Below are 27,264 nucleotides of genomic sequence, written 5' to 3'. Positions count from 1 at the left end.
CCATAGGAACATGCTGTTTTCAAAATGCCTACCACACCTCAGGCCATTACAAAACAGCCCATGTAGCAATATTATAGTGAAATAATTTCTGTTGATTAAACTTTCAGGGTGACCTGTATTAGCAAAACTGTTCACTACCTATAATATCTGCAGCATAAAGCAATTAAGAGAGATTTATTTTAGAAACAAACCTGAAATCCTGTGCACTGGAGTTTCCACAGAGCAACACATAATCTAATAATATACATACAGGTCAAGCGCCTAGGAAAGTGCTCATTAAATTTACTCTGCAGTTTCATAAATCCTCTATTGATACAACAGTAAATGCACTTTAATTGCATGCAGACTCTGGAACACTGCTAACTAGCAGAACCTTAATTGTGTATCCCAGAACAAAGTCACAATTGAAAAAACCTGATTTAGTACTATATCACGTTGCTTTTAAATTAAAACAAACAAACAACAACAAAAAAACACAACACAACTACAACAACAAACTTCACTGAAGGGAGTCATCAGATTTTTCTAAGCCTGCAGTACTTTCTTGATTTTTTTTTCTATATTTAAAGACCAAATCCATACAGTCTTTCAAACAGCCACAGGAGAAAAAAAAAAGGGGGGGGGGGAGGGAGAGGAAGGGGTTGTATCTAGATGTAAAAAGCCTCCTTTGGTTAAAAGCAAAACCTGTTGAAGTTCAGAGACCCAAATCTCTTTTCCAGCTGACTTCAATGTCTGCTATATCCTTGCAATTGGAAACATGGGACCAGAGAGACTATTTCTTTACAGAAGGGTTGGCGTATTCCCTCATTGAGCGTCCCAAGCCATTTATTCATGGTTGCTCCATCATAAGATTACCAGTTCTCTGATCTGCCTGTGCATTGCCCCGGAATGCTGTCAGGTGCAACAAGCCACCACATCCATTCACTTCTATGGGTATAGCTTCAAGAATCCACTTTTCCACAGACCAGGGCTAGCTTGGCCCAGCTTCCAGACACCAAATCCCCTCCGGGCTTCCAGGTTACTAACTGCCTGGCAATGTGCTTGACCAACTTGAGATCTCCCCATCCAGGAATGATTTTACAGCACCAGCATCTCCAGCAAGGCAGAGTTGTTACCTATTAGCACTTGATAGGACCCTGGCATACTAGACCAAGGCCAGTTTAGGTATTGCATAGACCGCCCAAAAAAGCATCCTCTCCTCTGAACAGCCCTGACCCAACACATCCTTCTTCAGCTGAAAGGCTCTCCTCTTTACAAGGACAATTCCCTGAGCTCTCCTCCTGAAGAAATTGGGTGTGACACAGGAAGACATTCATAATGAACTGTATACACATAGCAAATAAAAGCAACTTCAAATCACCACTAGACTCACATCCTGCCACAGAATTGTTCTCCCACCTCATGTGTGGGTACCTCCATCGTCTCTCCTTCTTGCAGAGAAGCACCACATATTTCTCACCAGATGTTACAGGGGATTGCTCTTCCAATTGAGGCATCAGAGCTGCTCAGGAAGACCTGTTTTACATGGTCACTGCAGCCCTGCAGCTTTCATCCCCCTTTCAGTTTTGAGTCCGAGAGTTGCTAGTGCAAGAGGTCATTAGTGGTTTTTGCTCTTCTGGGAGCCTTTTAGAAAATGAATAAAGACTTATTTTAATTCCCATCCTGGCTTCTCTCCGAAATGCCTTCTTTCTGCACTGAAAAACTTGGCAACAGCCCTTCAGTCAGCGGAGTAGGACTGACTTCCTGCCTGTAAATGCTGCCTCATAAATTATTTCCTCTATTGTATGTTCCCTTTCCTGACAATGCTTGGTGTGCCACCCGCCCTGTGAACATCTGCATGTATACACATTCATAAAACAGCATTTAATACTTTCTCCTTTCAGTTCTTCAGAAAACTCCTGACATGGTAACAGGAGTAAATCACTTTTTAAGGTTTCTCAGCTCCACCAGCCATCACCTGCTGATTCTCTTCCAAGCAGTGGGAAAACCACTGCAGTGTATACTCTCCAGGCATTCAGAGGTGCAAATGAGAGCAATGCATGTGGTGTTCACACCACTAAAGTCACGTGTCAAGTTAAAACAAAACCAAAAACAAACAAACAAAAAACCACTAATATTTAAAGGAAATAAAAATTTCACTTTTTTTTTTTCTGAGGAAACAGAATAAGAATTCAGTCTTTCATGGTCTATGAAAATATAGCATTTATGCACTGTAAAGTCATATCTAAGCATGCCCAATTGTTTCTGAACCCCTGTCATTGAGAGCTTTATTTAGCCACCAGATACTTTTGGCCCACGCTACCACACTGCACAGAGACCTCAGCAGCAGTGACCAAAGGCACCTCATGCACCTGCACATCAGACAGACTGGCCCATCCTGGGAGATCCAAGTCTTTCCAAGGTACTGCAAGGCTGAGAGCATTTGGCTGGTAGCAAAAGCATTGCAGTGTTTCAAGTACATATAGTCTTGCTGCAAGGAGATAGAAGCAACTGGCGGGGCAGGATCTCGTTTTGTCCTCTGTGGTTACATGGCACATGGAGCAAGCCAGATCCATAAGTGTGACAGCCACTAAAAAAGAGTATTAGCAGAAGGTGGGATTGGAGAGGAGGGTGATGTCCTCCAGACAAGGCCTCTGTTCATATTGAGTTAAGTGATGAAGTCAAACAGGGGCAAATTTTGATATCTATACATTATTTGTAATCAAAACGGCTCCTGGAGACTCAGAACTAGAAGATCCAGCTGCAAAATGGATGCCCGGGATACATCCACAAGCCTCCTAAAAAGTATTTCAAGGGCAGTCTCCTCTCGAGATCTTGGCTCAAGCAGTCAATGACTGGTTTCACGGGCTGGAGAGAGGTAGACTTTTTAATTCTCACTGGATTCTACGCAGAAGAGATGACCTTGTCCAAAAGCACAAGAGGGTGACAAGCTCAGCTTCTCCCTGAGCCAGCATGATGTTGGAGCCTTAAGGACATTTCTTCAGAAGCAAGGCCCTGCCCTTCCATCTACCTGGCCTTTGCAGGCTTCAGCATTCAAGGCTGCAATTGAGCTCCTTCTTCCAGCAGCAGAGGTCACCTGGATGTCCCTGCACTGCTCTCTTCTGCTGAGGTAATGCAGTAATAATGCAGCCTCTTTGCTCATCATATGAAGGGAGGGGGAGAGGGAGAGCTTCCCCCAGAGGGAGCTTTCATGTGGAAAAATAAAAATAAATCTGCACCTTTTTAAGAGGTGCAGATATTGAAAAAACAAGCCAGCAAAGAGACAAATTCATCAAATACTTCCAGCCAGCTGAGCTTTGTCATACTTGAGATGCTAGCATCTTATCCCCCAGCAAAGCATATAAACAGCACATTGTCTCCAACCTTAGGAACACTCTCATTCCAGCGGTTCCCTTGTTCTGGTGGGGTTGCTGCCAGTGGTCTCACAGCCCAGGCCAAATACTATCTTAAATTATGCTCAAAGACAGCCCTGTTTTAGTTTAACTGGATAATACAAAAGTTAGTGGAGGGTAGGATTAAACTTCTCTCTGCAAACCCTGATTTACACAGTGTTACCCTCTTGCTTTTGAAATAAACCCAACCTTCCACTCTTTGCAGCTTTACCAAAAGCCAGCCAGTAATCCTTGGTCTGGGGTGTTCAGTTAGCAAAATCTTTGAATAAGAAATAGTATTGGCCATCCACAGAGAGGACACAAACAGGCTTCATTCATTACAGGTAGCATTATTCTGGTAGAGGGTTTCATCTGTGTTCTGTAATTTAACAAAACAAATGCTTTGCCTAACACAACAGCTCCTGTGTCTGGCCCATTTTTTAAATTTTTTACATTTTTCATTTTTTTGACAGATGAACAGAAATCACTGCATTCTTCCAACAATCAAAAATCCTTTTTCAGCAGGTCATGGCCCTTCCATTTTCATCCCCCTGGAGTATGTGCTTCTTTTTGCACATCACCATTTGGGGATCATCTGAGAAAGTGTATGCTCCAGTCCTACCCCACTGTGGATACGTGACTAACTGGGGTCAGCTTGCTTTATGCTCTCAAAGCAGTCAGTGCAATACCCTTTGTTTCTCTCCAGAATGCTTTTATTTTCCAACCCTGACAGACAGGGTTCTGTCACCAGGTTCTGACAGGGCTCTGACACCATTGGTTTGGGTACATCTGGCATGGTCCAGACAGGTTTCCTATTAAAGACTTAGAGACAAACAGCAGAAAAGTCAAAATAATGACAAACCAGAACAAAGGAAGTTCTGAAAAGTTCAGAAATTCCTGAGAAACTAATGGGAGGGTGGAAGGAAGACTCACTCAGCAATGCAGAGCAATTCTCCTTGGCTAACCTGTTTTTTTATCTTTTTGTTTTTATTTGTTTATTTATTTTCCTATTGCAAAGAGTCTCAGAAGGTTTGAAACCTGGGAAAGGCTGGACAAACATATTGCAACCAAGCCTTCCTTATTGCTACAAGAGCCCAATAATATAAGCCTTATCAGCTCTCAACTCAGGTGTGCATGCTTGGGTTCACAGCTCAGCTTGGGAACATCCAGCTCTCAGCAGAAGCAATGTGATCAAAACAATTTTCTCCCAGCACTGTGAAGTGTTGTTCACAAGCGCTTATCATCCTGAAAGCCACTGTTCTCTTCAGGGATATGCATTCTTTGTGCTGATTCAAAAAGGAATGCTATGAAATTCTATATAAAATGACTTATCACAAAGACCTTGTATTTGTAGTTTCATTTGTTGGCTAATGAGTCTTTGTGCCTTGGCCAATTCCAGACTGATACTCACCACAAGGGATTTTAAAGGGCCTCACGGTATGTGAATCAACTCCCTTGCCTTTGAAAACTCATATTGAAGATCCTGAGGAAGAAAAATAAAATAAAGTCCCCAAAGACCTCTTATGGACTGTTTCATACCTTGGGCTTAAAAACAACTGGGCCAATTTGGAGGAATTTTGATTCTTATTTTTAAATGATGACTTTGCTCTACATGATCCAACAAAAATCACATTTATGTGACTGTAAGCCTTCACAAAATGTACTTTAAAATGGAAATGCTGGAAGATCCTCTGCAGCAAAAGTCACTTTACAAATGCCTTCTATTCTCTTTTATTAACTGAAAAATCAACTACCTTTCATCAGAGGAAAGAATTGCAGTGAAGAACCATGACAGCCTGGATATTCACTTTAAAAACAGAATTTAAGCACTTCTGGCAATTTTATTTTGGGAACCAAAATGAGCAATTTTATTGATACCCATGGAAATGGGGTATAAAAGCATATGCCATCATGCCTGTACGCTGATATTCAAAAGCACAAGCAATTGAGCCAAAGGCAGGCTTCAACAGAGCCCATGCAGTTTAATTTATTTCATTCTTTGCATTTATTTATTTATTTGACTGCAAGCCTTGAAGATCGCCACATTTCAGGAATCAGAAAGCTAGGAAAAAGAAGTCCCTCAAAGCACATTCATTCCAGGCAAATGGATTCCATCTGTTCATTTATATGTCCCCATTTGAAAGAACAGGTAGAAGCTGTGAAGCTGCTTCAGCTGTACGTGTGTCTCATTTATAAAAAGAAACAAACAAAAAAAAACAGCCAACAGCATTCACCGGTGAGGTCTAATTTGGTGTTGACAGATTTGACAAGTAGTGTCACTTAATGCTGGAAAGTGAGAGGTATTTAATCCTCTCTCAACAGACCAGGAAGGAGATGAAATCAGTCATTACGTATGCCTTCATTCCAAACCTGCTCTCATTTTCTCCACGTTGAAATGCTGTAGCAGATTTTACACCTCAAGCGGAAAAAATGCAAATAATGACTTCAGTTTGGCAATACGGGCTTAAGCAAAAGCTCTGTCTGTTCCCGGAGGGCTTCCATATGTACTAGAGAGGGATGTGCGTTATTGCATTCAGAGACACAAAACTGCGACATTTCTTAAAAGGGACAAGTGCACAGGAACATTTGCACTGAGTAAGGCAAAAAATACAAATATCCCATTTTCAACAGCTGGCTCTCGGTGTTAGAAAACACAATGTGAACACAGGAGTACTAAGCTCTCTTCTCTCCCTGCCTCTGGCTGTCACAGGAGAGTTAGGGCTTGCTGAACTACAGCACTGAAGCCATATATGCTTCTGGAAAAGGCAAAGGCCTTGATCTCTTGTTTCTTGCCAAGAAGTGACCTATTTGCCTAAGATGAAAAATGTTTTCTTTCTTCTAGAGTATTCACAGCTCAGTAAAACTTATATTTATTTAGCTGTCTTGTTCCTAGGAGGCTTTAGATATTAGATAAAGATCAGGATCTACGCTAGCATAAAATCACTTTGCTATTTAAATTGTGAGAAACTTGCCCAACTTTCTTCGCATGAAATCTTATGCTAAAATTATTGCTAGCGAGTTTGATAAAAAATGCTTATTAGATGGATAGACATCTACGTTCTATCTCTCCTGATCTTCAGATACCTATTTGTGACTCGGGAGTTCATTTTCTGTCTTTTTTCACTGGGAATGTAGCTGTCCGTTTCAGCTACACTCTTAATCAAAAGTAGTTGCTCATTTCATTAATTTGAGCTAGGTCATAGCATTAAAAATGAAGTATTGGAAATAGTTAATCACTTGGTATTGTGGACTAGATTCTCTTCCTGCTTAAAAGCTGTTGCTGCAAAGCATAAGGTTACTTAATGCTTACAGAATGATGTCAGGCAAAAGATTCCCATCAGAGACTGCAAACCCATCGCTGTAACTCATGGGCAGGTAAGCCTGGTTACCTGCTCACCAGAGATAGCCTTACAATGCTCTCATGGCTTGAAATTTAACAAGGGTGACTTCCATAAAATACAGACCCCAGCATCTCTTTAGTCCAAATTAGATGGAGAAGGATGAGCATTTGTAAAAATAAAAAAATGTGTGTTACGGATTTTTCTGCTTCCCTGGATGACCTCCAGATAGTCCTTGAAGTGGATAGTTCATAGAAAAGGAAAGGTATTGTTTATAGGGAAAATGGGATATACTGTCTTAAAATTTTCCTAATTATTTAAATGTTGCATAGAAAGGTTTTGTTGTCAAACTGTGGAAGAAAATAAAGAACTGTTAAAGCTTGCCCTTGCCTTGTACCTTCCCCCAGTAAATTCCTGGAGAGCAAAAAGGCTGGAGTTCAAAGACCAGGCATCAATGGGAGAGTGGAGTGCAGTGTTAAACCACAGCTAACTGCCACGTAAGACGCTTTTTGGAAAAGTCACTTTTTATACTTTACGCTCTTTACAAACCTGAGTGTTTCTGAAATGTAGTATGGAAGCAAAAGCCAAACCACTGCTAGCTTGTAGACAGCGAAGGGAGCTTGATTGCTTTCTTCCCTACTTGCTACCATCACTTGACTCTACAGCTTTCTGACGGTCCAATTTTGACTGCAGATCTTCAAACAAACAGACCTAACTTTCTAGGTCCAAAGTCGACTGAGCAAGTCATTTGCTGCACATTTAGCATATGGGTGAGTATTTTGGATTTGTGCTCTTGTAACCTTAATCAAAGAGGGAATTGTAGTCTCAGTAAACAATTGTATCTTTAAAAGAACTTAAAAGACAACACAACAACAACAACAACAACAACAAACCTGCTAGAAAGACAAAATGCCTGTTAACCCTAAAGAAACTTCCTCAACTAGTGAAGCCTGTGATATAGTTTTCGAAGCAGCTACTAAATGTCGCTTCTTCTAGGTTTGAATGTATGAACTGTATTTGAATTCCAGCTGCTATTGCAAAGCCTATTTCCCAGTTTGGATGCATCAAAGACTAGCAAGCACTGCTGTGAATTGTAGGCGTTTCTGGGAAAAAAATGTTACAGCCATTAAAACAATAGAAAAAGAACCAGTTTTCCACCTCCTGTAACCTGGAAATAATTCAGTCCCCAGAAGAAAAAGTATCATGAAAGAATAACTTTTCTCTAAGAATTCTTCCCTGGTCTTACCTCATGAACAAAACACAGGGAAGTATTCCCATAATTTACCAACATACAGCACAAATACGTCTTCGCCAGTGAGCAAAGAGAAGATGAAATAAAAAATTAAAGTCTAACAAGATAAATACCCTTCTTTTAAGGCATAAAGATGTTTTTATATGTTTTAGAGTCTAAGTCCTCATGTGAGCTCTGTAAACTGTCTCTCCTTACAATCTTGTCATTGTTGAACAATTATCAAGATCAAATGACACAAAAGATTTTTTCCCTCATGTTGTGCATCAGCTTTTGTGGACCACAGAAGACTGCTGGTGATTGGCTGTTACACAGCTTGGTCTTTCACTTATCATCTATGGAAACATGATACACCTTTACTGGATAGGGAATAAAGAAATTGACCATAGACAGACTTTTGGGTCTTCTGCAAGATTACCCAGTTTTCCTAAAAAATATGTGCCCATACAGTACATGGGAGAAGTAAAGCAGAGACTCAGCAATTCTCTGTATGGGAGACAGGTCTTTCTGCAGACAAATAAAGTTGAATACACTGAAATATGAAGGGTTGTGCTGAGCTCAAAATAAAATCCTCCACCACTTCCCTTATTGCAAGCCATTTAAACCATCTATTCCCAACAGCCACAACATAGCAGAAGCAGCATCTTCAGCAATACCATGAATTGTAAGTGGTTTCATTGTCCTTCACCTCTTACCACCGGAGAACAAAGAATACAGTGATTCACTGCTGGCACCAAGGGACATGACCTCAGTTTAAGCCAGCTACTTCAGCTTTTTTTTTTTATTTTTTTTTTATTTTTTACTTTTAGAAGCCATGCTGGTTTCTAGACCAAGGGTGCAATCACAACTGCCGTGTCACTTTCACCATTGGCACCATTATTGTGAAGGAAACAGAAGAAATAGACTATCTAAAACAGCCAGAAGACTTGCTTCTCATTCACTGTGCAATAGAAAAACAGGCATAGATACATCCAGACCCATGCCAGTTATGTTCTGGTCTGCACATCCTACAGCATATACAGAGGCTGAGTTTTTTACTGAAGACATGAGAGCTTTGCCACGTTATGGTACACACGATACAGAAAACACTGAACTACCACACACATGCTCACTTTTAAAAGAGGGAAACAAGTCTTTCACACAAACAAGTCCTAAACTCGTGAGCCCTAATACCAGTGTAACAAACACTTCTGCTAAGTATCACCATCTTACTGAATGCACCATCTTAAGCACGTGAATGAGAACTTACACAGTGTGTGCTGGAGATGATGACAGAGCTGGAGATGAAGCTCAGACCGTCATTCATACTAACTTGAAGAGCTGCTTCCCTGAAAAAAGACACAAGCAATAAGTCAGGCCAGCCAGCCCACAATCCTCAGATAGATAACATCATCTGGAATCTGGGCTCCTGATACACAGAAAAGACTTTCCTAGAGGCTAATTCACACTGCTGGTGCTCTCACCCCTGCACTCCAATTCACAACTGCCGATTAACCAGAATCTGCCAGCGCAAGTAGCTTTCTTTCAAGTTTGCATTCTTTAAACCCCATGATGAACATAGGCACAGTATACACATAAAAGTGTATCATATTTTCCTCAGCCACATGTATTGTCAAGTTGTCTCTGATCTCCTAACTGATTTTAGAGAATGCTACTTACTGCTGGAATACTGTATCTTAAGTCTTTGATTACAAAAGCCTAGAAGTATACCTCTAATACTAATAGATACAGTATAATAGTGAGGAAACATCTTGCATCTTTAAGTGCTGTTCACTTTTTAGCTAGACCTGGGTATGAAAATATCTAGTTAGTCCCTCCTCTATAAGCATCTTCTTGTTTACAGAGAGACCAGGAGCACATTGGCCCTCTGCTGAGTCTGGAGCCCTCTTTATCTGCAAATGGGAAGTCGCAACTGTCAGATGCACAGCTGAGTAGACTGCGGATCCCAGAGAAAAGCAAAGATTGGGCAACTCATTTCTGGTAAAAGGTTGTTGTTAGGAATTAAATGCAAACCAGGATGAATTCAGAATCTTTTTATGTTTAGGATCAGCAGCACAAACTTTCCACCTTTGAGATGGGAATGCTTTTCTGTCATTAAGAGGATTATGTTGTCCCTACTGGCTCTCCCTCTCTTTACTCCCATGGTAGAGAGAGAAATGTCTGTTCATGCACTTAAATCCTTTTCATAGAATCATACAGTCACAGAATCACTGAATGGCTTGGGTTGGGAGGGACCTTAAAGATCATCTAACTCCAACCCCCCTGCACAGACAGGAATACCACCCACTAGATCAGGTTGGTCAAGGCACCATCCAGCCTGGCCTTGAACACCTCCAGGGATGGAGCACCCACAGGTCCTCTGGGCAATCTGTTCCAGTGCCTCACTGACTTCTGAGTGAAAAATTTCCTTCTAACCTCTAATCCAAATCTCCCCTCTTTCAATTTAAAACCATTTCCTCTTGTCCTGTCATTACCTGACTGAGCAAAGAGTTGCTCCCCATGTTTTTTATAAGCCCCCTTCAAATACTGAAAAGTTGCAACAAGGTCACCCTGGAGCCTTCTGTTCTGTAGACTGAACAGCTCCAGCTCTCTCAGCCTTTGCTTCATAGGAGAGGAACTCCAGCCCTCTGATCATCTTTGTAGCTCTCCTCTGGACTCACTCTAACAGCTCCACACACTTCTTGTGCTGGGGCCTCCAGACCTGGATGTAGTACTCCAAGTAGGGCCTCACAAGGGCAGAGCAGAGGGGGACAATCACCTCCCTCCCCTGATGGCCACTTCTTTTTTGATGCATCCTGGGATGCAGTTGGCCTTCTGGGCTGCAAGCACGCACTGCTGGCTCTTATCAAGTTTTTCATCCACCAGAACCCCCAAGTCTTTCTCTGCAGGGCTGCTCTCAGCTTCACCCAGTCTGTACTTATATCCAGGATTGCTTTGACCCAGGTGCAGCACCTTGCACTTAGACTTGCTGAACCTCATTAGGTTCACGTGGGCCCGCTTCTCAAGCTTGTTCAGGTTCCTTCAGATGGCATCCCTTCCTTGTATAGTATCAACCGCACCACTCATCTTAGTGTCATCTGCTAACTTGCTGAGGGTGCACTCAATCTCACTGTCTCTGTCACTGATAAAGATATTAAACAGTACTGGTCCCAGGACAGACCCCTGAGGGACACCACTTGTCACCGGCCTCCACTTGGACATAGAACCATTGACCACCACTCTCTGGGTGTGACTTTCAAGCCAACTCCTTATCCACTATCCAATGGTCCACCTATTAAATCCACTTCTCTCCAGTTTGGAGACCAGAATGTCAAAGGCCTGTGTCAAAGACCTTGCAGGAGTCCAGGTAGATGACATTGGTCGGTTTTCCTTTGTCAACTGATGCAGTCATTTCATCATAGAAAGCCACCAGATTGGTCAGGAATGATTTGCCCTTGGTGAAGCCATGCTGACTGTCTTGGATCACCTCTTTGTCTTGCATGTGGCTCGACATTGCTTCCAGAAGGATCTGTTCCATGATCTTGCCAGGCACAGAGGTGAGGTTCGTCGGTCTGTAGTTCCCCAGGTCCTCCTTTCTACCCTTTTTAAAAATGGGAGTGATGTTTTCCTTTTTCCAGTCACCAGGGACTTTGTCTGATTGCTGGACTTTTCAAATATGATGGAGGACAAATGTGAATATAGGACTTTTGATGGAAACTCTATCAGAAGTCCTTTTACAGTCATATGAACCACTAATAATCTACCCTCAATTGAGATAGTTTCAAACAGAGCCTCTAAATCTATTGATACCAGCAGTAAAAATATGCTGTAGCCAGTTTTTAGCACGCAGACATGCCATACCTGATAAACCCTGACCAATGATGGCAAATAATGCTCTGTGTAACCTAAAATAGCATTTAAATTTTCCTGTGTGAAATGTGCAGTCTAGAAACTATGAGGTCCTCAAATGTAAAACACAAGAGCCACAGTCAGATCTAGATGCATATAAGAACAAGAGCATAGTAAGATGAGGCAGACTATCATTTCTCCCACAGGTGAAGTAAATATTTGAGTATGTAGAAAAGACATACATGCCAACTTCTCGTAGTACAGGTGCCGGGCAGAGTAAGTAGGTATCTTCCACAACAAAAGGCTTCTCATCTGGGAAAAACAGAGAGGGGGAGAAAGAGAGAGGGAGAGACAGAGAGAGAGACTAGTATTTATTACCAGATCAGTAACACAGGCCTTAAAGACAAAGTTTAGAATAATGTTTTTGCTCACTCTTAATGCATAAAAATGATGAAAAACTCTGTAGGGGATAAAAGCTATGGCACAGTAGTTATTCTGAGGTAATACCACTCTACAGCAGGGCTCAGAGCATCCAATGCCCAGCACCGCCTGCCAGCCACATCCTGCAAGCAACACCCTCACCATACCTGCAGCTGCTGTGTGCTGCTGTAGTACCTCATGCCACACATCAACAAAACTGAAAACCCAAAGCTTTTTACATGTTCAAAGTAAACATCACAGCTGTTCTCTATAGGATGTTTGGATGTAGCTGCAAGAGATTACATATAACTAGAAATAGCTGGGTGAAAAAAACTGTATTATGGAAAATTTCACAATTTCAAGACAGACTGAAACATTCCTACCTAAATTATGCTACAGTTTTAAAAGCAGAGTGAATTTATATGTATACATTATATCAATAGGAGATTGTCTCAGATACAGGAACATAAGCTACTACCCTTTTGAGGACTTAAAACTGAACTTTATACTATCTCTGGTCACAGAAAGATGGGGATCCCAAGGAACTTCGCAGCCCATTTGCCAGCTGACTAGAGATCAGGTAGGTTGGCAGAAAAACAGGCAGAGAGGCTGGTTTCTTTCTTTCTTTCTTTCTTTCTTTCTTTCTTTCTTTCTGGCTGGAAACCAAACATTCCTACAGAATGAGTTGATTCTGCTGAATCAGCAGTTTACGGAAGTATGTCACTGCATCAGAAAGCTTTCACTCAGCTGCATTTATAACCACCTCTAGAGTCTTCTATGGATATGCCTACATAGATATGAAATGAGACCAGTTACCAAGTATTACCAGCTTTCCTAAAAATCTCCAGATAAAATTTTAATTTTGTTGGAAGGCCCTTCTCCTGGCAGATTCAAATACCATCATCAGTCCAAATTGTGAATCTCATCTCTACATACTGCAGGGTAGAAGATTCCTTCTTTCTACAACACTATGTCAAAAGAAAAGAACGTCACCATCTTGCTTTGCTGTTTGAAATACAGAAAGCAATGCCAGGGTTTCTAACCAATAAAAATCACTTCACAGCTGCATGGTACACTTAGCTTCCCAGAGTGCACATAATAAGCAAGGTTTGAAACAGTGCTTAGTGCCTAGCTGGCATTGCTGATTGCAACAGGGGACGGAAAGGAGCAAGGGTGAAAGTTTAGCCAAATTGTTTAGCAATCTAATGAAGAGTTGAGCTATTCTGTTGTGTTTTTTTTTTGTTTGTTTTTGTTTTTGTTTTTGAGGAAAATGGTGCAAGCTACAATTCCACGTAAGGTGCCAGTAGAAAGGAAAAGCTATGAAGAGACATAAGACAAAGAGAACATGGTAACCTTCTTGAAAGAAATTTCTGCATCATTTGTAAGCCTTGCTCTCTCTTGGATGCTGAGAAATTTGTTCACATGCATGTAGTCTAATAATTACTAGCACGATGGCAGTGGAGCACCACTGACCCTGGCCCTGTTCTCAGCAGTTAGCTCAGCAGGGTTCACTCAGCAGCAAGGTCACACAGCGTGTTTTACTGCAGCAGATGAGACATAAAGAAGAGAGGAGCTAAAGACTGCAAGAGCTTGTCCCCTCAGTGCAGGAACAGGACTCCCCAAGCCAAGACTTCTCCCCCAGATATTCCTATAGGAAGTTTTCACTGAATGCAAAATTTTCGAAAGAATATTGCTCTAGCAATACCTATCACACATTATAATCTCCATTTCATAGTGGTGTGTTTCTTTGCTTTGGCAACAAAATAAAGAATGATTTCCTCAGGCAGGTTAGGGAATGTTTATTTTTTTACACTCCATTAAAAAATGAAACAGTAATGAAAAGTTGTAGCTTTTGCTGAAGTTTTCCTTATACTTCCAGCTTCCAGCAAATCCCATGCCTATATACACACACTTGAATTTTTGGGTTGCCCGCAGCAGTTATTTTGTTAAGGGCTGTTTAACACACAGGCAAACAGCTGAAAATGAAACGTTGCAGCCAGCCATATGGTCTTCACAAATAGGCTGCACTTCTGCATCATGGCTCAGCTACTGAGAGCAGTTTTCAAGCTCCTGTGATCCCTCTAGATCCCTGCTCCTGCTGTTGGCCTGGAAAGTACTGTATATTACTCCTATTTTCCCACACCCTCAGTACAAGAGCTAACATTTCCACTATGCTAAACATTAACAGTGGACATTTTTAGCACAGGTTATTCTTTTGTGAGCTCCACATCATCTACAAGATGATTTCTTCACTAAAAGAGAGGCTGACAGACAACATAGTGATATAATGCATGCCCCTCACACATCTCCTACAGTATAACACTGGATTCATGGTGAGTTTTGCAATGGAGTTACCAAATCAAAGCAGGAGCATTTCCCACTTACTTTGCTAGATTATGGAAGATGCATAGCAGTGGTGAGTCTGGCCCTGTGGTACTCTGGGGCTGTTCTCACCCTGATTTATGAAGATATAATTAACTCCCATGAATTAATGACAATGTCTCAGTACACACATGACAAGAGAATGAAGACCAATGTCTTGTTTTCTCCTTTGCAGCCAAACACTGGCAGCCAAAGCCAAAGAATGCTTCGTGCCAGCATTCACTAAAAAAAAAACACCAACAACAACAAAAAAAAACACGACTGCTTTTTACTTATATTTCATTAGCTTTTTGTTTCTGTTTCTCTCCCTACCCACCCCTAACTTGCATCAAATCTATGCCTCTCTAGAAAGTTTATCAGACTTGGATTCTCAAGAGGGGACTCATGGCTGGCCAGGCTGGCTACAGGGAGATATTATTTTGTTTGGAGAATGCTTGTGTTTCACCACAAAAATGAGTGACTTTTTCTTTGCTCTAAACAAAAGATGATCCATTTGGTTTGCATAACTCTGGCCATCTGACTCCTTCCTGGAAAACTTACACTGAGAAACCAAACAAAACAACACTTCTCATCTGCTATTGCATCCATATCTGCAGGATGCATTTGAAAGAATGCTGCTTTTTTTTTTTTGTTAGTTACAGAAAAAGCTTGCTGTATTCCTGTGCAGTAAGAGATGAGCCTGAATGCTCTCAAGCTCCAGATCTCATGCCAAATCTTAACTTTGTGGTTTGGACTCCTGTCAACTGACAATGCTAGTGGAAGAGCTGTGGAGTGCAGGGGCAGCGCACTCCATGTTGCTGACTTTGCTGCATGGGAAGCAGTTTCCCTTCTCAGCTTGACCGCTAGCTGGCTGTGCAACCCTTCAGAAGTCATCTGGCCTCCTTTGCCAGTTTTACAGAAAGGGCCTTGATCAGATCTCAGGCACCAGAGCTTAGGCATCCTCAGGAAATATTGCAATTCCTCACCTCTGAGAAAGTCTACCCTGAAGACACACTTTGCTCCTTGCTTATGCACCCCTAATCACTCCATCAAGCAAAACAAGGTTTTCACTGTATGCAAAGTCTATAGGGCACATATAAATGGGCAACTAAAACCAGTCAGTCATAGAAATAGAATAACTATTCACAGCTCTGTGCAGAAATGGAAAAAGGTCAAACATCTCCCCAAAAGACATCTGTTTTCTGTGGATGCCCTTTCAACAAGGTACTTTATACTGCTCAAATTCCTGTAATTTACTACTGAGCATTCTATACCTTTTGACAACTATCTGTAGCCTGTAAAACCTATTAATCCCAGCATTAGTGACTAGTTTCTTTTGCCATTAGCAGGGTGTAACCTTTTGGCAAGCCAGAACTTGGAGTACTTCCCAACTATAGTAATAAAAGCTTCGATATATGCATGATGTTTTAACACAGAAGAGAAAAACTCAATAAAAGAGAGGAACAAAAACCCAAAGGTGACAAAGAAAGATAATATTACTTTAAGCCATACAACCAAGCTAAAATGAACAACCTTTACTTTGGTTAATGTTTCATCCAAAAACAAAACAAAACAAACAAACAAACACCGGCAGATTGAAAACCGGCTGCAAAGATCCCTCACAGAAGGATTTAAGAAAGCATTAATGCTTTTGGATTGCCACCGCAATATTGCAACTGCTGATTGGTGGGCTTGCCATATCAGCAATATTTTAGTCCAGAAAAGGCTGCAAAAGCTGTTTGCCAAACTTTCCATACATCATAGACTAAGAATTTCCTTCTGTTATATCCCTGTTAATTACAAAGGTATTTATGATTTGTGTTCCACTAAAGCACATCTCTAAACATTTTTACCTGGTCTTCGCTTTCTGTAGGAGAGAGGACTATGGTTTCTGTTAGACTAGTATAGCCACATCAGGCAGAAATCTGGCTGCTCTCACACAAGGCTCCCTCAGGAACATCTGTGCTAAGGAAGTTGTTCTCTCTTTGTACCTCAGTCCACTTGAGATGGGTAGTGCTGAGCTGGAGCACTTCCATTGTTCCTTCAGAAAGACAAAATACCTGCATAATTCTCTGCACCACCTACCAAAGCAAAATCTCTAGTTCATCCTGGATGACTCTTTATGCACTCCTTGTGACAACTCTGCAAGCAAAGTTTTTATTTCAGACCCAGTTTGTGGGGAGGTAGGAATGCATAAAGATACTGGAACACTGAGCTAGAGAAACTGCTTTTGAGAAGGCCCATAAATAAGAAGTGAATGTTTTGTTAATGCTGTAATGAAAACCACATTGAGATCATGCTATAATTGCTCTGCTTTGTGTAGGGACACATGGGCCTTGAATGCCAAAGCCATTTAGAGCTGAGTTAGAGGATGGGGGTGGGGGAACAGACGAATAAGCAGAGAACAATGATATCACATTCATAATGATCTTTAGATGGGGAGAAGGGATCTGGAAGGAATTGCTTTTTTTCTCCAGTGGGTTCATCTGCTGTGCTTACAGTTCTGTTCTCCGATCTCACATAGTTTAAACACTACTAACAGAACTTGGCAAGCACCACACTATTAATTTGCTCATGCTCACAACTGTCAGCTCTGGAGAACAGCACGTGCTCCAGTATGGAAGGGTCACTCCCTAGGAGGAGTCCTTCAGGGGCATGTCTTGATCCAGCAATGTAAGAGTTTCACATCAGTCTCATGGAGCAGACACCATAAGCTCTGTCACACTTACAGAATCCTTGAATGGTTTGGGTTGGAAGGGACCTTAAAGGTTGTCTAGTTCCAGCCCCCTTCCATGGGCCACCTCCCACTAAATCAGATTGCTCAAAGCCCCATCTGACCTGGACTTGATCACGTCCAGGGATGGGGCATCCACAACTTCTCTGGGCAACCTGTTCTAGTGACTCACTGTCCTCACAGTTAAATAAATTCCTCCTTATATTTAAGCTAAACCAATTCTCTTTTAGTTTAAAGCCATTACCCTTGTCTTTGCCTATCCTTGTGCAGGTATACCAATATCAGACCATCTTGGTCTCCTGGTAGCATACAGTATAAATAAGCAAGATTGGTAAGCATGCCACGTTTAACTGAGATTTTCCTGCTCACTTAGCCCAAGTCTTCTGTCTGACTGCCCCACGGTTGTTCCTCCACACTTGGCACAAGCAGCTACACAGAAGTCTGTTGGAGGCAAATGCACATAAGTCCTATTTTTAAACGTATCTACACTGCAACTTGTTAGGAGTTGGGAGGGCATTTGAGGGATGCATGACTATTTCTCCTCTTTTGATGTTTTTATTTGATTTATTTTTTAATCAAACAATTGCTTGGGCCACCCTTCAAAAGAGGATGGCTATCTCACCTTGGTGTGTGCTTTTACTCAAGAAATATATCTTTTCCTTCAGACATAAGGTTGAAGGACGTAAGGACAGACATAAGGTTATGTCCTTCATAAAGCTCATATCCCCAAAACACCTGACAGAGTTTGTTTGTCCAGTGATAGACATTAATTAGGACTGTAATGGAAAGAGGGAAAAGACACTAAAAGAAAATAAGAGGAAAACATTTGATGGAGGTTTAAAGTGACATGATCAAGTGGAGAAATCAGACATTAGAGTGGGACTGCAAAGCAGAATTTTCCTGTACTAACAGTGACTGGGCTGTAAGAAAGTAAGAAAGATATCACAAGAAAAGTTCTGTGCTGCCAGAAAAAAAGAAAGTGGAAGAGGAAGCGGAGGAGGAAGAGGAAAGAGGGAAAATTAAACAATTTGGTAGGCTTTAAAAAGGTAGGACAATTTTTAGAAGACATTTGTTGGTCAGTTTGGAGATACAGCTACCTGTACAGCTTACTTGATGATACCTGGGTAAGTCCTTCTCTTTGCCTCATTTTTCCTTGTTTCTGTTACTTGGTGCTGAAAAATTCAGGGTGGCTTGTGCTAAGAATTGGTTTTGGCCAAGCATCCAGAGCATCACTAGAGTGCAAAAGATCCTCACCAATCTTTCATCCCTCTATTAAGTCTTATATTGCCTCAGACAGAGTTTGCCTCCATGCCCAGAGATATATTTGCTGGATCCTGCACAATTTGGGCAGACACAGACATTTTAGCACCATGAAGCAGTGCCACATTATCCAGTCACCACACTGGGTAATTACTTTTAACTCTGTACAGTCTGAAACCAATTCACCTAGGTCTAGCTGCTGGCAGAAAACACCCTGCTGTTGAACATGCATCTGATTACAGTTCTCTTCAGCCAAATACTCTTCATGGTTTCTACAGATGTTTCTTATTTAATTATTTTTTTAAATATATTTTTTAATCCCATAGTTATGAACACTATGAGCTGATGCTCTCTTCACCTGCCACTTATCTCTGCCAATAATCCTAATAAAAATCTATTAGCTCATGCCCTTGACCTTAGCAAGTCCTAGCTGTGCTGGTCTACATCTCATCTGGGATAATGTAAGGTTTCAGGAACTGTTGGCTCAGTGTTAGCTTTAAAAATACCTCACTCCCTGATACAATCAGAGGATGAGAAGTTTCAAACAAATAAAAAGAGCTGAGCTATCCAGTCTCCATAAGGTTTCTATAAAATTCCCATTGAGTTAACTCTTATGTTAAACTGTTTGAAGCAAAGTGCCACAAAGACACTCTGAGAATACAGGCTGGAGCTGCAGGCCATAGTAAAGCAAAATTACTGAGATACATTCTCACACAGAGCAGCTTAAACTTAAAGCTGTGCCAATTTCCACCAGGAGAGACTTGAGTCTTAGAACAGTGATGAGCAACTGTTGAATTCCTTCAGCTTGGGAACAGTTTGAACTCAGATGGAGTTCATGGCCTTTTTCTCCCAGGTCACTGCATCAAATAGTCTAGGACTGTGCAAAATGAACTGAGCAGTCTTGGTGTAGTGCCAAGGAGAATGAGCTCACTTTTCACCTATGTATTGATTCATGACACAAAGAATATATCAGGTCAGAGGGTGTAAAACATATTTGGTCCATATCCTTATTTTCCATGGTCATTTTGTGGACACAGGAAGACAGGTTCAAACAAAAAAGCCGATGAGTTGCTTTAAGAGAATTTTATCATAGAATCATAGAATCATAGAATATCCTGAGTTGGAAGGGACCCTTAAGGATCATCAAGTCCAACTCTTGACACCGCACAGGTCTACCCAAAAGTTCAGACCATGTGACGAAGTGCACAGTCCAATCTCTTCTTAAATTCAGTCAGGCTCGGTGCAGTGACCACTTCCCTGGGGAGCCTGTTCCAGTGTGCAACCACTCTCTCTGTGAAGAACCCCCTCCTGATGTCAAGCCTAAACTTCCCCTGCCTCAGCTTAACCCCGTTCCTGCGGGTCCTGTCGCTGGTGTTAATGGAGAAAAGGTCTCCTGCCTCTCGACACCCCCTTACGAGGAAGTTGTAGACTGCGATGAGGTCTCCCCTCAGCCTCCTCTTCTCCAGGCTGAACAGGCCCAGTGCCCTCAGCCGTTCCTCGTACGTCTTCCCCTCCAGGCCTTTCACCATCTTCGTAGCCCTCCTCTGGACACTCTCCAACAGTTTCATGTCCTTTTTATACTGTGGTGCCCAGAACTGCACACAGTGCTCGAGGTGAGGCCGCACCAGCGCAGAGTAGAGCGGGACAATCACCTCCCTTGACCTACTAGCGATGCCGTGCTTGATGCACCCCAGGACACGGTTGGCCCTCCTGGCTGCCAGGGCACACTGCCGGCTCATATTCAACTTTGCTGTCAACTTTTTTTGTCAACTTGCTGTTATCTTTCCTGAAAGCTACTATGAAATTACGATGACAGACACTGTAAAAAATAAAAATAAAAAATCTGCTACACAGGCAGTTAGCACACAAAAAATGAGGAAGGAGTCTTCCTCCTCACCCCCACCAATGTGTCACAGTGTTTGGGAGTGAGGTAACCCTTGCAAGCAGTTCCTCCTATTGGCAACACTGCGTGTTCTTGTGTCTCCATGGACAGGATTCATTGAACAGCGGGAAGCTGATGGAGGACATTTTAGGATGTTTCAAGGAATTAATGTCTTTCTTCAGAGCCAGCCTAACTCTGAGGAAGCTGAGCTGAGAAGCTATTAGGATTTGAGAGCAGCACAGATGGCAGGTCACAGCTAGCGTAGCCACAAGTAACAGAGATAACTTTCAAGCTGTTTACAAGACAGCAAGTAATCTTCTCTGAAGGAAAAAGTGGAGCAGCAAATCAAGTGCTGAACAGACTTCACACAGGAGTGGAAAAAAGGATAGCACTAGTATCCCTTCCCTACCTCACAAAGCTGGCAGAACCAGTAGTTACTTCTATTTATTGTCTTCTATTTAGCCTCACAGTCCCATCCTGGACTTACAATGCAAAGAGGACCATGACAAGGAAACTTGCTGGATGCCTGTGGGGGCAGAGGTGAACGAAGAACAGGTCACTGAGAAAGGAGATCTGCACCAAATCTCTAGCTTCTAGAGCAGCCCCATAAACCATAGGAAGAGTACTAGGCTGAGAGACAGGAGATCCACAATCTTGCCTGTGATCAGCTCACTTGGAGCAGATACCTTCAGTGCTGCACATCAATTCCACAATTTGTAAATTTGAACTAGAAGTTTACTCATTTCATATATAGCTTCCAACACTTTTTCTCTGTAAGATACAGATATGAGATACAGATATGTTTTAAAACTCTGAATACAGAATTCAAACTAAGGCCAATATCCACATTTTTCAGGCCTTTGGAACTCACAAACATCTTGCTGCAGCTCTTGAAAGCAAATTATTAAAGAACGCAAGAGCACACAATTTGGGAAAATAGAGTAATGATGCCCTTTCCAAGACCGTCCCTCCCACTTCTAAAGAGAAACAGCTACTGGTACATATGTGACAACCAAGCTTCCTTGTCTTTCAAAACAGAGTCCCTGTCACAGCTTGCTCAATGGATCTGCATCCCCATAGCTTTGCACAACTCAGGTTCAACAGGCCATTTGTCTTGCAGAAGAGATTCACAAGAATGATGCTGGCACTGTCAACTGGCAATAGTATTTCAAGACTGAAGCTACCAATCCTAAAGTAATTCAGCTTTTGAACTGGGTAGTTTTCTCTTCCTTCCTTATCTTTTTCTGAACAATAAATTCTTCCAGTTGTGGCTGCAAGTTACTAACTGCAGATGAACTTGGGAAGTGGGGAGATGGTTCAAATGTCCTAAAGAATTAAATTTTTGTGGAACCTTCATTTCAACCCTAGCCACCATGTCCCTGGGGAGGTTCTGCCAGTGATTAATTGTTCTCACCATTAAATATGTCCTTCTGTCTTATATCAAGACAAAACCTCTCACAGTGCAACTTGTGTCTGTTGCCTCTTTTCTCCTCCATGCGGCTCCTTGTAAAGAGAGAGCTTCTCTTGTCCTTGCAGATGCCCTTTAAGTACTAGAATATGGTGTTGGGGTCACCCAGGGCCTTCTCCTCTCCAGGGTGAAGAGACCTAATTCCTTCAGTATTTTCTCCTAAGTCAGCTTGTCCAGCCTTTTGGTCATCTTCACAGCCCTCCTTTGGACCATCTCCAGTCTGTCTGTAGTTTGTTTGAGTTGTGGGGAGTGGAACTGGGGCACTCCAGGGGTAGGCTGACAAGCACTGAGCAGAGTGGGATGATCACATCTTGATTTCTGCCAGCAGTGTCCCTGGGATACAGCCCAGGATCCCATTTGCCTTCATTCCTAGCAGCGCACTGCTCATGTGTTCAGCTTGTTCAGCAAGACACCCAGGTTCCTTTCAGCAAGGCTGCCCTCCAGATATTTCTTACTGAACTCAAGCAGGTGTTGTATAGGTAGCTTGGGAAAGGGGAAACAAAACAAAACAAAACAAAAAAACAAAACAAAACAAAACCTCCCAGAACAGAAAGTTAAGAAGAATCACAGAACGAGACTATGAACATCAACTACATTTTAATTATCTGTTTGGGGTTTTTTGTTTGTTTGTTTGTTTTTAGTATGCTCTGAATCCCCATAAGGCATTTAATCACTCTGTTGGTGCTGTCAAGTGGACACCTTCAGTTTCAGAAGCCCTGCTGTGTTTGAGCTTACAAGCCTTCCTCTTAGCAGAAGTATTTGCAGTGCAGTTCACCACAAAACTCTTTCCTTCCACAAGACCACTGCTAAGACTGTTTTTAGCATCATCTTCATCCCTGTTCCAGAAGGCACATTTCCCCTGAGCTCACATCTGCCTTTTGCATTCCTTCACATGCTGCTTAATCTCCTTCTGTGGTTGTTTAACAGTATAATGTACTGAAAATAGATTCCCCAGTAATGTTAACCCATTGTAAAGTCTCCCCAAAGAGGTTTACTGGGAGATTTGAGTGTCAATGGATTAAAGGCAATACTATTGAGACTGCCAGTTGTACCACTGAGTATTTTACAGTCAGAAATGCAACTCAGAATTTAACTTCTGTCCTTGCTCTAATTTTATCTATTTGTCATACCACATTCTGTACTCAAATTTTAGCTTTCAAGATTGATATGCTGTGCTAGCTTATTGTAAGTTAGAGCCTCACTCACTCCTTTCACTCTTTTGACTCTGAAATGTTTTGAAGGTTGATCTTTAAGCTAATGCCTACAACCGCAGTGCTGATAATTGCATTTTATTCTTAGTTCTTCCAAAAACCATGACATTAGTTAATGCCAGTCACAGAGACAGATTTTGTCGACATTGGCCCAAATTCCTTTAATGTCCAGGATGTGCAGTTTCACTGGTACTACCTGCTTGCTGTCCTCCTCTAAAGCTTTTAGGAAATGACCTCTCTTTACTAATTGCAATAAACAGCAAGAACACCAATCAATTTACTTCAACAGAAGGAAAAACAGTCTTCTTCCTAACACAGACTCCCTACAGCCTTCACATTTCTCAGCCTTGAGTTTAAATAAATAAATAATATGGAATAAATAAATCTGACATTGAGAGCCAATGCTTTTTAATTGATTAGGATGTTACTTAGAGCAAAAGTTACATTGTAAGAAAAAATGCTCTATTTCAGCCATAATCCAAACAGTTCTTTGCAACCACAAGCAATATGTGGGTATAATTTAACAAACCAAATGTAGCTCTTATCCCATCCCATACAGGTTACAAATCATGCTCCTGGTGGTCCTAAAACTGAAATGCTGCACACATTGACCCAATCAGTCTTTATTTAGAGCTCATCAGCAATACAAGTTTCTCAAAAGGATATCTGGTCTGAGGAATTTTCAGGACTTAAAAGAATGCCAGGTCAAGCTACAGTAGGGTAACATGGGCATTCCTAAACTTGCAAATTTAGGGGCTTCTGTCATGCTGAGTGGTATTGCTGTAGCTCTTCTTGCGGGTCCAAAGAAGGGCGACGAAGCTGGTGAGGGGCCTGGAGAGCAAGTCCTATGAGGAGCGGCTGAAGGAGCTGGGCTTGTTCAGCCTAGAGAAAAGGAGGCTCAGGGGTGACCTTATTGCTCTGTATAAGTACATTAAAGGAGGCTGTAGTGAGGTGGGGGTTGGCCTGTTCTCCCATGTGCCTGGTGACAGGACGAGGGGGAATGGGCTAAAGTTACGCCAGGGGAGTTTTAGGTTAGATGTTAGGAAGAATTTCTTTACTGAAAGGGTTGTTAGACATTGGAACAGGCTGCCCAGGGAGGTGGTGGAGTCACCATCCCTGGAAGTCTTCAAAAGACGTTTAGATGTAGAGCTTAGGGATATGGTTTAGTGGGGACTGTTAGTGTTAGGTTAGAGGTTGGACTCGATGATCTTGAGGTCTCTTCCAACCTAGAAATTCTGTGATTCTGTGATTCTGTGATTCTAACTCCCATTATCAATGCCTATGCATTTCTTAGCACAAAATACAACTGCTTGAGAAATCCTCTGGTAATGTCTCCCTTGAATTGAAAATAGTTCCTCTACAAAGTGGAAATTTTCACACAAATTATTTGTTTGATACAAGATATTCCTGGTTCAATTGAAAAGCAGAAGACGTGCAAGATCTAAGAATGCCACAATCTGTCAGCTTCCAGCAACCAAATGTAAAGTCTTTTGGGTTTGCACCAAGCGACTTCAGGCTTTTGATGAAAAGAAAAACTCTAAATATTTGACCAGAAGTTCCACAGGAACCTTCTGGGTGGAGAGAGAAGTTCTCCTGCTCAGTTTAGAGAACTGCTGAAGACTTTATAAGACATGATCCAAACAAAACTTTGGACCTGAACCCTTGGGAGAAACCAAACATTTCAATACCTAAATGATACCAGTCATGATCCAGATTCAAGGAGTAATAGACACATAAGTTTTGTGTTAGATTTTACGGAGCTTAAAAGGAAAAGCATGAATCTGTGGCTGCCTGTACCCTTCTGTTTTGAAAGGCACCTGTCACCCGTTCACACATCTCAAATACTTATCTCTGTGGGCTGCATGGAAATGTCCCCAAAAAAATGAATTTACCATGGTTCACACCCTGTGCTTTTTGCTTGTAATGGCCTCCCTTGTTCCCCTCTCCAATCCATTTGTTCCTTTCTACTCTTCACCCTCCAACTTTTGCTCTTTACATGTATCTGAATTAAGCAACCACAGCCAGCCAAGCTTTCTCTTAAGTGGCACAAGATTTGGCAACTCCCAAACCTGTCTACTATTGTGGAGGCCAGCACAGCAGCACAGAAGCATTCAGGACAAGTTACATACACACATGCATTGTAAATGTACCTGCCTTGAATGCTTACTGGCATTCCTCTCAAAGTCAACAGTCTTAGCAAACAGTTCCTCAAAGAGAAAATTAAACAGATATTTAAGCATGAGCAAGTCCAACATTGAGCCATTAGACTTTGACATGTAAGAAACTAAGTAATGCATCAATTTTATACTTAAAAGAGTCTGGACTACTTCCAAAGCTATCAAGCAGCTTCTGAATAAATTCCATGATAGGCAAAATGAATTCTACTGTCATTAGTGGCATGAGCTATGAATTACTCTACCTGGTTTCCTATGTGGGTTTGCAGGTATGCCAGGTGAGAACAATAGGATCATTAGTTCTTCCAGCTAAGTGGTCCTCACTACCCTTTACAAAAAACACTAGACACTCAGGGGCTAATATGGATATCACATTTGTCAGAAAAAAAGCAACTTACGGGAGTTGGGCTATATTTTTCTTCTGCTTGGTAAATTCTGCAGAGGAAACTGTTATTCCAAGCTTCGTCCAGAGAAACACAGCATTACTTTAGCCATTGTACCAACACAGCTTCCAATAAGAGTATTTATTTGAACTGCATGAACAGGCCCACTAAGTACCACCAAAATACAGAAAAGAAGAGAAACAGAACTGACCTTGCTACACACTTAGTCCAGCAAGACATGCACTACACAGACAAGTATCTTTTCTTCTATATTTAGTCCTCTCCACTGCTCACATGTGTATTCACTTACTAGCTATCCAAGTTGCAACACAGAATACCAACAGTAGTTTTCCTCTAAAAAAAATATTCTCTTTGCAATGAACCTGTTACTCATATGGACCAGATGATTATGCTTTTACCAGAGCCTGAGGATGAATGCTGGATTCCAGAGAAGTCATAATCATCCCTAGAATTTCACTGCTTGACAGGATCCATTTAAACTTACTTGCATCCTTTTTTTCTCACTTGTGCCTTACACATGCACAAACTGGGGCCAGTTTTACAAACCCTTCATCACTGACTGTAAAATACAAAGGTGCAGCTCTCTCCATCCTCACCAACTACAGTAAAAGCTTATGCAGTAAAAATACTAGATAAACTTTAATTTGGGTTCACAGCATATATTTTTTTATTGTTGTTATTTTTTACATTCATGGCAGCTCTGACCAGTACATGCCATTACCTTCCTCTTGGATACAAGCTTAACTATACCTACCTGTCTCATAACCCTTCATGGAGCCAGGTGCTGAGGCTGGCTTTCCCTCAACTTCATACCCTTCTGCAAATTTAATAGCTCCTCATCCTATAATTATTGCCTTCACAGTCAAAGTATTTGAAGATCCTAAATGTTTTCCAGGCAAATGCCTGCTAATACAGTCATGAAAAAAAAAAACAGAACAGCTTACTGAGAGTAACTGTGTCATTGATCCTGAAACTGCAGAGTACTCTGTCGACGTTACGGGCATGTCGAAATCCATTTCCCCTCACGACAACCTGAAATGATTCTGTAGCAAAAGAAACAGCAGATTATTGATAAATAGGGAAGCAAAGAATTGTCATTCAGACAAGGCACATATGTCAAGAGATTTTCCTTAAGATTTCTCTAAATTAAACTAAAATTTGCAGCTTAAAAAATTTGAAATTTGTAACTTTTTTAGAATGGAATTTTCATTCTTCCTATCCCATTTTATTTTGATATTTTAGAAATGGGAAATAAAATACAACAGAAGCATTTTAACTGACCTTCTGTGAAAGCATTAAGACAAATTGGCTTTTCCCCTCCTATGGCTGCCATTTTAAATAGCAGTCAGTCAGTCATCTACTGCTGAACACTGAATTGAGGTCCTTTTTGGAACAAGCTGGGCTGAACGATGAAATCATATCCTCTCAAGTCTTTCAGATGACTCTCTGCAGTCCCTTCTTATTCCAGCTACTTGAACCTAGTATTGGGAAAGGTTTATGAGCTTCTTGCAGCCACCAGCATTAAGACTGCCTTGCAAGGAGAGCACTACCTTCACACACAGAT

General features: G+C 41.6%; 1 protein-coding gene across 5 annotated transcripts in view; it reads right to left on the bottom strand.

Moving 5' to 3' along the window:
* The window catches only part of ANTXR1 (ANTXR cell adhesion molecule 1), a 121,975-nt gene that overhangs the window by 62,582 nt on the left and 32,129 nt on the right, over positions 1-27,264 (bottom strand). For all 5 annotated transcript variants that reach the window (XM_038166878.2, XM_038166877.2, XM_038166876.2 and 2 more), the window contains exons 10-12: positions 26,645-26,743; positions 12,029-12,098; positions 9,208-9,286 (exon numbers count right to left, since the gene is read on the bottom strand). In XM_038166878.2, the coding sequence (XP_038022806.2) occupies positions 9,208-9,286; positions 12,029-12,098; positions 26,645-26,743 (248 nt within the window). The remainder of the gene's footprint in view (positions 1-9,207; positions 9,287-12,028; positions 12,099-26,644; positions 26,744-27,264) is intronic.

This window comes from Anas platyrhynchos, chromosome 23, assembly GCF_047663525.1.
Source record: "Anas platyrhynchos isolate ZD024472 breed Pekin duck chromosome 23, IASCAAS_PekinDuck_T2T, whole genome shotgun sequence".
Taxonomy (NCBI): domain Eukaryota; kingdom Metazoa; phylum Chordata; class Aves; order Anseriformes; family Anatidae; genus Anas; species Anas platyrhynchos.
This window is presented reverse-complemented; position numbering and strand designations above follow the sequence as displayed.